This window comes from Nothobranchius furzeri, chromosome 11 (genome assembly GCF_043380555.1).
Source record: "Nothobranchius furzeri strain GRZ-AD chromosome 11, NfurGRZ-RIMD1, whole genome shotgun sequence".
Taxonomy (NCBI): domain Eukaryota; kingdom Metazoa; phylum Chordata; class Actinopteri; order Cyprinodontiformes; family Nothobranchiidae; genus Nothobranchius; species Nothobranchius furzeri.
Window position 1 is genome coordinate 24,937,634 of NC_091751.1, and position 12,051 is coordinate 24,949,684.

General features: G+C 44.0%; 1 protein-coding gene across 2 annotated transcripts in view; it reads right to left on the reverse strand.

The window, feature by feature from the left end:
• Nucleotides 1–12,051, reverse strand: part of LOC107383247 (retinoic acid receptor beta) — a 289,762-nt gene that overhangs the window by 4,320 nt on the left and 273,391 nt on the right. For both annotated transcript variants that reach the window (XM_054745637.2, XM_054745639.2), the window contains 2 exons: nucleotides 9,785–9,989; nucleotides 4,705–4,863 (listed from right to left, as the gene is read on the reverse strand). In XM_054745637.2, the coding sequence (XP_054601612.1) occupies nucleotides 4,705–4,863; nucleotides 9,785–9,989 (364 nt within the window). The remainder of the gene's footprint in view (nucleotides 1–4,704; nucleotides 4,864–9,784; nucleotides 9,990–12,051) is intronic.

Consider the following 12,051-nt stretch of genomic DNA (forward strand, 5'->3'; position numbering starts at 1 on the left):
AACATACCGTAATTTCCGGCCTACAAGCTGCTATTATTTCCCTGTGCTTTGAAGCCTGCGGCCAATATCATGGTACGGCTCATGTGTAGATTTTTGTTGGCCAACAACCACTAGAGGCACTCTCCAGCAGTAAAGTGAGACAGGCATGGCAAAACGTTATGCGCGGAAGAAGGCGCTCTTTGATTAAAAGCGGCACGTTTACACATCAGACGCACCCTCGTCATGGAAAACACGCGGAGGAATGCAAAGCTGCAGCTTTCAAGTTAAAAGCGATCGATCTGGCCGTCAGACAAGGAAATAGAGCCACCGCACGGGAGCTTGGTATAAATTAATCAATGGTGCGACGTTGGAGGCGGCAGCGGGAAGAACTCAGTCAATGTAAAAAAAAAAACGACAAAAGCTTTCAGAGGAAATAAAAGCAGATGGCCGGGAATGGAAAACATTCTTGAAGACTGGGTGAACACACAAAGGGCAGAAGGCCGAGGTCACGGTGTTTCCACAGTTTCCACTGTGCAGATCATTACTAACCAGGCATGTTTTGTGTGCAGTTTTAATTTTCTAATCATCCAGGGCTTATTAATGCCGTGTCAGCGCTGTTCTTTTCTTCTAAACATGCAAATGACCGGCAATAACGTGTCAGTTCTGTTTTTATTTCATAACCATCCAGAAATATGAATGCTATCAGTGCTGTTTTCTTTTCTAAACTTGCAGGCACGTTCACCCGTGTTTAAAATTTGTTTTGTTGAACTAAAACAACGACGAAAAACTTCCGTGTAGCGTCTTTCTGTCTAATTATCTTATGTTATGGCCGTACATGCGCTGTGCGCCGGAGACCTGCATGTGGCTGCTGCGCCGCGGCTTGTATTCGAGTGCGGCGTGTGTGTAGAAAACCTTTTTTTTTTTTTGCTGGTGCAGCTTATATTGAGGTGCGCTCTATAGTAGGGATGCACCGATGGATCGGCATTTGATCGTAATCGGCCGATAGCGCCCCTATCGGTTTTGATCGGAATTTTCAAAATAGATCAAAGCAGACCAATCAGGTAGGGTTTTCACGGTAACTAGTGTAGCGGTAAACCCCGGTAAAAAATAAAAAGTTGACAATAATAATAACTGTCTTGTTTTTTAAAAAACTATATTATCTTGGTGGATTACCGTGGCTGCGGTGTAGGCGCGGTGACCCTTACCAGCCACCGTATCATCTGCTGAAGTTGCCGGCAGCACATGCACGCTTTGTTTACAACAAAACTTTCTTGAAGCTAAAGATGAAATAATGGTCAAAGGAGGAGACGACAGCGCTCAGGAGGACATTTATTATCCCTCAAAGAAGACAAAGTCGGAAGTACGGGCATATTTTAGATATTTGAAGAATGCCGAGGGACAGTTGATAGAAGACGGCTATCCTGTTTGCAGCACATGCAGAAAAAGTGTCTGTGAAAGGCAGCAACGCTTCAAATCTCATGACACATCTGCGTGACCATCACCCACAACTCTGCAGTCAACGCAAGGCAAGCTAACGTTAGCGTTTTAGCTAAAATGCGTGATCCTAGGATTTGGGTTGAGGGAGAATGCAACGAGTCGCTATATAAAGCAGCCGCAGCGCCGCTACCTGCATATAAACCGTGTAGCGGACACCCCCATGTTGAACTGACGCTATGCATTACGGGGCTCCCAGGGGCAGATAAGAGTTGGTCTCTCTCCGAGAATAATTATGAATTTAACAACGATTACTGCCTGATGACATTTTCCCACATCTGCAAAGCTCACTGGAAGGACACAAACCGAGGACAATATTTTCCTGATATAGGGTTTATTACTCAAGTAAGGGTAAAAAAGTATCTGAGTAGAAGGCTACTTGAGTACTGAGTATCATCTGATCTAATATTTTTAAAATGATGACATCAAACAGACAAAAAATAAGAAGTTATGGGCAAATATTGCTATTTTAAAGACTAAAGGGGAAAAATGTAAACAAATAAACAACATAATTACAAAATAACACATTTTAGGCAAAATTTAGACACAAACTGAGGACAATATTTCCTGACATACAGGGTTTATTTAATTGTGTGAAATGTAGCACGTTTAAAAAAATACCGTGATAATACCGAAAACCGTGGTGATTTTGGTCACAATAACCGTGAGGGTAAATTTTCACACCGTGACAACCCTAATACAGACCATTTTAGAATAGGTTACATTTCCTTTATTCCCAGATTATGTAGTGTGTAGCACTCATTATAATGTTGTAGAAAATTTCTGGCCAATCCACGTGATCGGTATCGGTGATCGGTATCGGTGATCGGCAGCAAAAAATCTGATCGGTGCATCCCTACTCTATAGTCCGGAAATTACAGTAAGTATTTGAACACTTTGCAAGTTCTCCCACTTAGAAATCATAGAGGGGTCTGAAATTCACATTGTAGGTGCATTCCCACCGTGAGAGACAGAATGTAAAAAAATAAATAAATCAGGAAATCAGATTGTATGATTTGTAAAGAATTTATTTGTTTTGTACTGCTGCACATAAGTATTTGAACACCTGGCAATCAGCAAAAATTCTGGCTCTCTGCCTTTAAGAAGTCCACCTCTACTCCACTTAGTAATCTTATTTAGTAGCACCTGTCCGAGCTCTTTAAAGACACCTATCCACCCCACAGTCAGTCAGACTCCAACTACTACCATGGGCAAGACCAAGGAGCTGTCAAACGAAACCAGAGACAAAATGGTGGACCTCCACAAGACTGGAAAGGTCTACGGGGAAATTGCCAAGCAGCTTAGTGAAAATTGATCAACTGTTGGAGCAATTGTCCGAAAATGGAAGAGGCTAAAGACGACTGTCAGTCTCCCTCGGACTGGGGCTCCATGCAAGATGTCATCTCGTGGGGTATCACTGATGATAAGAAAGGTGAGGAATCAGCCCAGAACTACACGGGAGGAGCTGGTCAATGATTTGAAGAGAGCTGGGACCACAGTTTTAGAGGTCACTGTTGGTAGAACACTATGCTGTCACGGTTTCAAATGATGCATTGCATGAAAGGTTCCCCTGTTCAAGTCATCACCTGTCCAGGCCCATCTGCAGTTTGCCAATGACCATCTGGATGATCCAGAGGAGGCATGGGAGAAAGTCATGTGGTCAGATGAGAACAAAGTAGAACTTTTTGGTCCAAACTTCACTCGCCATGTTTGGAGGAAAAAGAAGTTTCACCCAAAGAACACCTTCCCTACTGTGAAGCATGGGGGTGGAAACATCATGCTTTGAGGGTGCTTTTCTGCGAAGGGGACAGGGCGACTGCACTGTTTTAAGGAGAGGATGAATGGGGCCATGTACTGTGACATTTTGAGCAACAACCTCCTTCCCTCGGTCAGAGCATTGAAGATGGGTCGTGGCTGGGTCTTCCAACATGACAATGACCCGAAGCACACAGCCAGGATAACCAAGGAGTGGCTCCGTAAGAAGCATATCAAGGTTCTGGAGTGGTCTAGCCAGTCTCCAGACCTAAATCCAATCAAAAATCTTTGGAGGGAGCTGAAACTCCATGTTGCTCAGCACCAGCCCCAGAACCTGACAGATCTAGAGAAGATCTGTGCGGAGGAGTGGGCCAAAATCCCTGTTGCAGTATGTGCAAACCTGGTCAAGAACTACAGGAAGCGTTTGATCTCTGTAATTGCAAACAAAGGCTTCTGTACCAAATATTAATACTGATTTTCTCAGGTGTTCAAATACTTATGTGCAGTAGTGCAAAACAAATAAATTCTTTACAAATCATTCAATGTGATTTCCTGAGTTTTTTCTTTTCTTTTTTACATTCTGTCTCTCACAGTGGGAATGCACCTACAATGTGAATTTCAGACCCCTCCATGATTTCTAAGTGGGAGAACTTGCAAAATCACAAGGTGTTCAAATACTTATGTTCCTCACTGTATCTATGTCACACTGTGGATTTGCATTCATAGCCTCGCCCATCTTGGCTCGTGCTCGCCCACAGCAAGGCTTTACATTTTTTTTCAGCAAGTGGAGGAGCGGAGAGTGTCTTGGTGATAGTGACTTTGCAACACGACTGAACGCATTCTGTTAGCCAATCAGAAGTGAGGTGTGTGCATATCATTAATAATAAAGAGCAATCCTGCTGTTTTCAGCCCACCTCTGCACCAGCAAACGTCTGCATCTCAGAACAGGGGCATCCTTTTTTTTAAACGACTCACAAAGCATTGATTTACACTAGAGAACACTGCGAATGTATTGAATAAACAAATAAACCACACTTTTAACAGTTTTGTGGTTCAGGTGGGAACACTAAAGGGAGGTTGTTCAACAGTGTGGATCTTTTTACTTTGTGGCTTATTTGGTATCAGTTGGCTTGTGTTAGCATAGCTTGCTGCTAGTGCTAGCTACAGAAGGCTGCAGCAGAGTTGTTTACGACAAAGGTAATTCTGTTTTCAACCAGTAGGAGAGACAAGGAGGAAACTTATTTAATGTTGCTTTAACCCTCTGAGAGCTGGGATGACCTTTAAAGGTAACCGCTTCCGAAATCTGGTTGAAATTTAAAAATAATAATTTGTCTTCCTCTGAAACAAAATAAAACTTAAAAAAAACTTTAAAAGGACTGTCTAAATTTAACCTTTCTGCAGATTAAAAAAACACCCAGTCTGGAGATCCAGATGCTGTCTTATCTGGCTCCTCTTCACTCTAGCTCTCCAGCCTACCTTTGGCGCTGATACTGCGCAGGTCGGTGATCTTCATCAAAGTTTTTGGGAACATGTGTGGTTTGCTGGGCCGGCGTTTCCTCACATAGATCTTCAGAGCCTCCAGCAGCGGCTCCTGGAGTTGGTCCACCTTGGAGGGCTCCTCCAGGTCCTGACGGTCTGACGCACACACAAAAAAATGGTAAATGGTCTGTATTTGTATGATGACTTCTAGGGTTCTACAACCCCCAAGGCTCTTCACAACACAATCAGTCATTCACCCATTCACACGCTGGTGATGACGAATTACAGCGTAGCCACAGCTGCTCTGGGGTGCACTGACAGAGGCGAGACTGCTGAGCACTGGTACCAAGTTAAAGTTCAAGTCGTCACACACTCTAGTGAGGTGAAAATTGCCCCCCGCATTTGACCCATCCCCGTGGGGTGTGATGAGCTGCGTACATGGCCGTACTTGGGAACAATCTGGTGGTTTAACCACCCAATCCCCCTTAAAGGTGAATGTCAAGCAGGGAGGGATTGAGTCCTATGGGTCCTATTGGGAGATAAACCCCAATCTCTCAGTCCCAGGGCGAACACTCTACCACTAGGCCTCTGAGCTGGTTTAGCCACCAGACCCTCCGACCACCACCAGCAGTCAAGGTGGGTGAAGTGTCTTGCCAAAGGACACAACAGCAGCAGCATTCTCTGCCAAGAGCCGGCACACAGGTGCATCTTATGACAAATTTATGAAACTTTCCAACAGCAGGATGTTCAACCAGCTGCTGCTCCAGCCGAAACGCAACAGGCTCCGTAGTAAAAGTCTTTATTGCTTCTGTGCTAAGGAAGTCTTTGGACAAAACATTGAGGAGTTTCGTTTACTTTCTTGCATCCATAACGAGAAAAGAGACGTGTGTAAAGCAGATCTTAATAATGGCCTGTTCAGCAGCTAGCCAGATGGGGGCAGTGTGTACTCTGAAATCAGCAGGTGCTGGGGTGTGTGATTTCACACACGAGAGGTGTGTTATGCATTTCATGGATTATGCAACAGGCTGTAACGTTGGCTCGGAGCTGCAGACGGAGTATAAATATAAATCCTGCAGTAAAAAAGGCTGAGCTCCAACAGGACTGACAGCTGTAAGGAGAGCGAAGCTGTGAAACTACACTAAATCTTTGTGCAGGTGTGTGTGTGTTTAGGTGTAGCGTAGGCAAATCGATGATTTTTATTTGTTATGACCAGGAAGATGTAATATTCTATGTAAATATAAAATATGAACCTGCTAGGTCTTTACTGTAATTATCAGAAGATCTAGGCTCTTTGCTTTTTCAGTGATCAACCACACTTCGTGTTACTTCAATAAAGAGTCAGGTTTATAAAAGTAAGAATTTATTTTACAAACAATTAAAACATGACTAATTACGTAAGCATTTACTTTGAGGGGATGTAACTAAACGTGATGAAGGAACCTATGTGTGAATGCGAAGTCAGTCAGAGCTTCCTTATCAAAGTAAGCTGAGTTCTGGTGAAAAGAATTTGGTTTGCTCTAAACTATAAAGATGTTATCATCAGAAGAACATCAGACGCGATCTGTCATGTCTACTTCACCCGTTTTGGAGAGACCCTCTTGGTGGATCCGAAAGTCGCAGGGGTCGGCTGACCGCTGGCACCGGAGGGCTGTAGAATACCGTGGTACAGACTCTTCAGTCCAAAGATGTCTCGGGTCACGACAGCTGGATGGAACCGTGCGTCTGACGGACTCTTAAGGAGTCTAACAATATCAGCTTTGTTTCTGCAGGAACTGTTTGCTCATCAGCTTTGCAGGTGCAAAAAGGTTTTGACGACGTGTCAAAATCTTTGATGGTTAAAGAGGTTTACTACAGGTGGCCGGCCTGAGGCGAGTCTCTAGACGGTGAGACGCCTGTAGACTCATGAGGAGTGGCCCGTATGACCATGAGGACTGTTGTCGGCATGTTTAAGAAATACGTGTCCTCTAATCACAGAGACTGGGATGTTAAGCTTCCGTTGGCCCTCATGGCAATATGGACAACTCCTCATGAGTCTACAGGCAGCTCCCCGTTTGAAATGATGACAGGTAGACAAGTGACCCTGCCGCTTCACCAGCAGTATCAGTCAGTTCAACCCAGCGCAGCTACGGCTTACACTAGCGAGCAGTATTTGCAGGACCTGAAGAAACTGTGTGCCTGCAGCATTTTCTTTTGCACAGACAAATCTGGAGAAATCAGCTGATGGCAGGAAGGCTTATTATATATATATATATATATATATATATATATATATATATATATATATATATGTTAAATATTATCACATCCACACGTTAAATGAAAATTAAATTGTAAAAAAAAAAAAATCTAATATTTACTTAGGGGTGCTATGGGGGTGCAATGACTAATCCAGGGGTAGCGATAGCGCCCCCCGGCGCAGCCACTGTGGCAATGGCATCAGGTTCAAATACTGTACTAATGCACATGGAGGCTAAAGGATTATGAGAAAATCCTAGAAATTCCCTGATTTTTTTTCTCTGATTTGTGTGAAATAACTACGATGGACTAGCAACCTGTCCAGGGTCTACCCTGCCTGCTTGCCCAAAGACTGCTGGAGATAGCCCCCCCCCAATCCCCATACATCTATCCCCAATGGGATAGATGTATGTATGAAATAAAACAGGTTATGTGATGTTAAAAGTTATAAACCTGTATATCATTAAATGATGCATGCATCTACATGCATGCAGAGAACATGCTAACTCCACAAATGCATAAGGAGGTCATGCTAATTCCACACATGCATGAGAGCATGCTAACTTCACATATGCATAAGGAGAACATTAACTCCACACATGCATGAGGAGAACATGCTAACTTCACACATGCATGAGGAGAACATTAACTCCACACATGCATAAGGAGAACATGCTAACTCCATGCATGCGTAAGGAGAACATCCTAACTCTATGCATGTGTGAGGAGAACATTAACTCCACACATACATGAGGAGAACATGCTAACTCCATACATGCATAAGGGGAACATGCTAACTCCATACATGCATAAGGAGAACATTAACTCCACTCATGCATGAGGAGAACATGCTAACTCCATACATGCATAAGGAGAACATTAACTCCACTCATGCATGAGGAGAACATGCTAACTCCACACATGCATGAGGAGAACATGCTAACTTCACACATGCATAAGGAGAACATTAACTCCACACATGCATGAGAACATGCTAACTCCACACATGCATAAGGAGAACATTAACTCCACACATGCATGAGGAGAACATGCTAACTTCACACATGCATGAGGAGAACATTAACTCCATACATGCATAAGGGGAACATGCTAACTCCATACATGCATAAGGAGAACATTAACTCCATACATGCATGAGGAGAACATGCTAACTCCACACATGCATAAGGAGAACATTAACTCCACACATGCATGAGGAGAACATGCTAACTCCACACATGCATGAGGAGAACATGCTAACTTCACACATGCATAAGGAGAACATTAACTCCACACATGCATGAGAACATGCTAACTCCACACATGCATAAGGAGAACATTAACTCCACACATGCATGAGGAGAACATGCTAACTTCACACATGCATGAGGAGAACATAAACTCCACACATGTATGAGAAGAACATGCTAACTCCACACATGCATAAGGAGAACATGCTAACTCCATGCATGCGTAAGGAGAACATCCTAACTCTATGCATGTGTGAGGAGAACATTAACTCCACACATACATGAGGAGAACATGCTAACTCCATACATGCATAAGGGGAACATGCTAACTCCATACATGCATAAGGAGAACATTAACTCCACTCATGCATGAGGAGAACATGCTAACTCCACACATGCATAAGGAGAACATTAACTCCACACATGCATGAGGAGAACATGCTAACTCCACACATGCATGAGGAGAACATGCTAACTTCACACATGCATAAGGAGAGCATTAACTCCACACATGCATGAGGAGAACATGCTAATTCCACACAAGCATAAGGAGAGCATTAACTCCACTCATGCATGAGGAGAACATGCTAACTCCACACATGCATGAGGAGAACATGCTAACTTCACACATGCATAAGGAGAGCATTAACTCCACACATGCATGAGGAGAACATGCTAATTCCACACATGCATAAGGAGAACATTAATTCCACACATGCATGAGGAGAACATGCAAACTTCACACATGCATAAGGAGAGCATTAACTCCACAAATGCATGAGGAGAACATGCTAACTCCAAACATAACTCCACACATGCATAAGGAGAACATTAACTCCACACATGCATGAGGAGAACATGCTAACTTCACACACGCATAATGAGAACATTAACTCCACACATGCATGAGGAGAACATTCTAACTCCACACATAACTCCACACATGCATAAGGAGAACATTAACTCCACACATGCATGAGGAGAACATGCTAACTCCACACATGCATGAGGAGAACATGCTAACTCCACACATGCATGTAGAGAGCATGCTAACTCCACACATGAATATAGAGAACATACTAAATCCACACAGGAATATAGAGAACATCCTAACTCCACACGAATGTAGAGAGCATGCTAACTCCATACATGAGTGCAGAGAACATGCTAACTTCACACATGCATGTGGAGAACATGCTAACTCCACTCATGAATGTAGAGAACATGCTAACTCCACGCATGAATGTAGAGAACATGCAAACTCCACACATGCATGAGGAGAACATGCTAACACCATGCTTGCGTGAGGAGAACACGCTAACACCATGCTAGCATGGAAAGAATATCCACATCTATGTGCTTCACAAGACTGAGATCTTACTTTTGTCATGGTTTCTTTGAACAGCTTTGTATGTTTCAGTTTTGTTTATTTAAAACAAATAACAGTGAATTTACATATTTATGTCTGACACCTTATAGTTTAGATATCCAGCTTTTACAATATCCTAGAAGATCACTTTTCTTCTTGTAGATCTTTACTTTTGTGATGTTGTGTTCCTGCAGCTGACCCAACCCCTCCCCAGCTTGCTCACCTCCTGAGATGAGACAGATGGCACTGAGGAGGCCCGTCTCCGTGTCGTCCATCTCGATGGGCAGCAGCTGGTTGGCAAACGTGAACACCAGGTCAGTGAGCGGGCCGAAGCCGGCGTTGTGCATCTGTGTCCGATTGAGGGTCAGTCCGTCTGAAAAGGTCATGGTGTCCTGGTCGGGAGTGTATCTTGTACAGATCCGTAGGATCTGACGGAGAGAGGGGGGTTAAAGTCAGGTTTGCTGCGCCATGATCAGTTTTCAAGGCTCCAATAAATTCTGGTTTTACTGATACAAACCCTGGAACTGAAACCTGACTTTACTGTTAGAACATGAGGAGCTCTGATGGAGCTCTACCAGTAAACTCATTACCCACAATTCATAGGAACCACGATCACGTCAGGTGATTTCACAGCAGCACCTGTTGGGCTGATGTGGTGCAGCATCAGATACAGAACCCCCTTAGCCTACAGCTGAGCTGAGTATTTGTGTTTAAAGGCCCAGTGTGTGATATTTGTATCAGTTTACTATCAAATCCCGTGTTTTCAGTTCACAAACGTGTCGTTTTTTACTAATATTTCTCACCAACATCAATTCTAAATATTCCTCTCAACTTGAAATTATACATTTTTATATACATAAACTGTTGTCGACGCTCCATGGTCATCCACCATCTTAAAATACAGTAGCTGTTTAGGGACATACGAGCTCCACGTTACCCATTTGCACTGACTGAAACCTGAAAGAACCAGCAGAGGGCAGCAGTGTGCCCTGGAAGCATGGAGTCTGCTAATTCAACTAAGAAGTATAAAATAATAGCTATATCGTTGCTGTAATTGTTAGTTTGCATTATAAACAATTAAATCAAAAGACACAAAAAATTAGTCAGTTCCTCATCATGTCCAACACAAGGAAGCTGCATATGTTCAGTAACGCCCATCACACCAGCCGTGAGCCACAATTAGCTGGTGGATAAGTCAACATCGTTTACTTGATCTCCAGCGTGTCCCCGGCTCACCAACACTCCTTCACCAGCCGTGGTTAACGATCAGCCAGTGATCGCTCCACATCCATATAAGCTGGTAGCGGCAGCCAGTTTGTTTATGTAACCCACTTTTGTGGGACTTTTATTTTGAAGGTGCTGCTGACAGGATGTGATGTTTGAAAAGAGAAAAAAAACAGAAGTTGGAGCAGAGTTGTTAATGGTGCCGTTAAATAAAGCGACCCTGAGAGTTCATGGTTATTAACCTTTTCATGAGCAACCACAACCCTATATCTTCTCCCGTCTCTTTCTGGAATGCTCGGTTACATTGGTGGCAGCTGTGGGATTGTGTCAGTGCCGAAGCCCAGCTATTTTCCAGTGACAGTAACTGAGTCCGTTAGCTTGTTGAAGTTAGCCTCTGCTAACTCGCGGTTAGCTTAGCTGTACCAGTATAGATAGGATGTACAATGATACGTTTACTGGTAGGAAGTGGTTGAATCTCCAGGAATTATGTGGGGACGTGATGAAGACCCGCTGGAGTACAGGCTCTCCCGCCCGGACAAACCACGCACTAGCAGCGTGAACATTGAGCTTCCGCCGGTGTTCTCTGGAGAGGATGGGGAGAGTTTCTCTTGCTGGTCTTGTCAATATGAAGTGGCGGTGAGAGCACTAGTAGAGGGTGCCGAGAGTGCATATGACTGTTAACTGGCTTGATTCCTGCCCACCAGAGTGTCCAAAGCCGCGTTCCTTCTGTGGGACAGTTTACCTGCGGCAGTGCAAGCAGACTACAATGCGGTGAAGGAACGGCTGCAGGAAGCCTTCAGACAGCGACATTTTCTGGACAATTTCAGAGCTAACTTGGCTGCTCATTGTCGCGCCGCTGGTGAAAGTCTAGATGTCTATGCGGCTGATGTAGGGAAGCTGGTGGAGGAAGCTTTCCCTAATTATGGACAAGCTGCTCAGAGGGAAGAAAAGTTTCGCCAATTCCTGGCAGGACTAGATACCTGCCTCTGAGCTAAATGTCAGGAACAGGGAGCGACTGATTTGGAGGAAGCCTTAATCATTGCAGGCCGCTGTGATGTAGCACGTGAAACTTTAAAGATTGAATACCCCCATCCTGCTGGGGGGGCTCCTCCCAGTAAGAGTGCAACTGCCTTAGTGCATTCTGTTTCGGAGGAACCTCGCTGGCAACGAGTAGTGGAATAGCTGACCGAGGAGATGAAGGAAATGAGAAAAGACCTTCGAAGGCGGTCATATGAGAACGAGAGACTGAAGGGTCGAGAGAGGAGC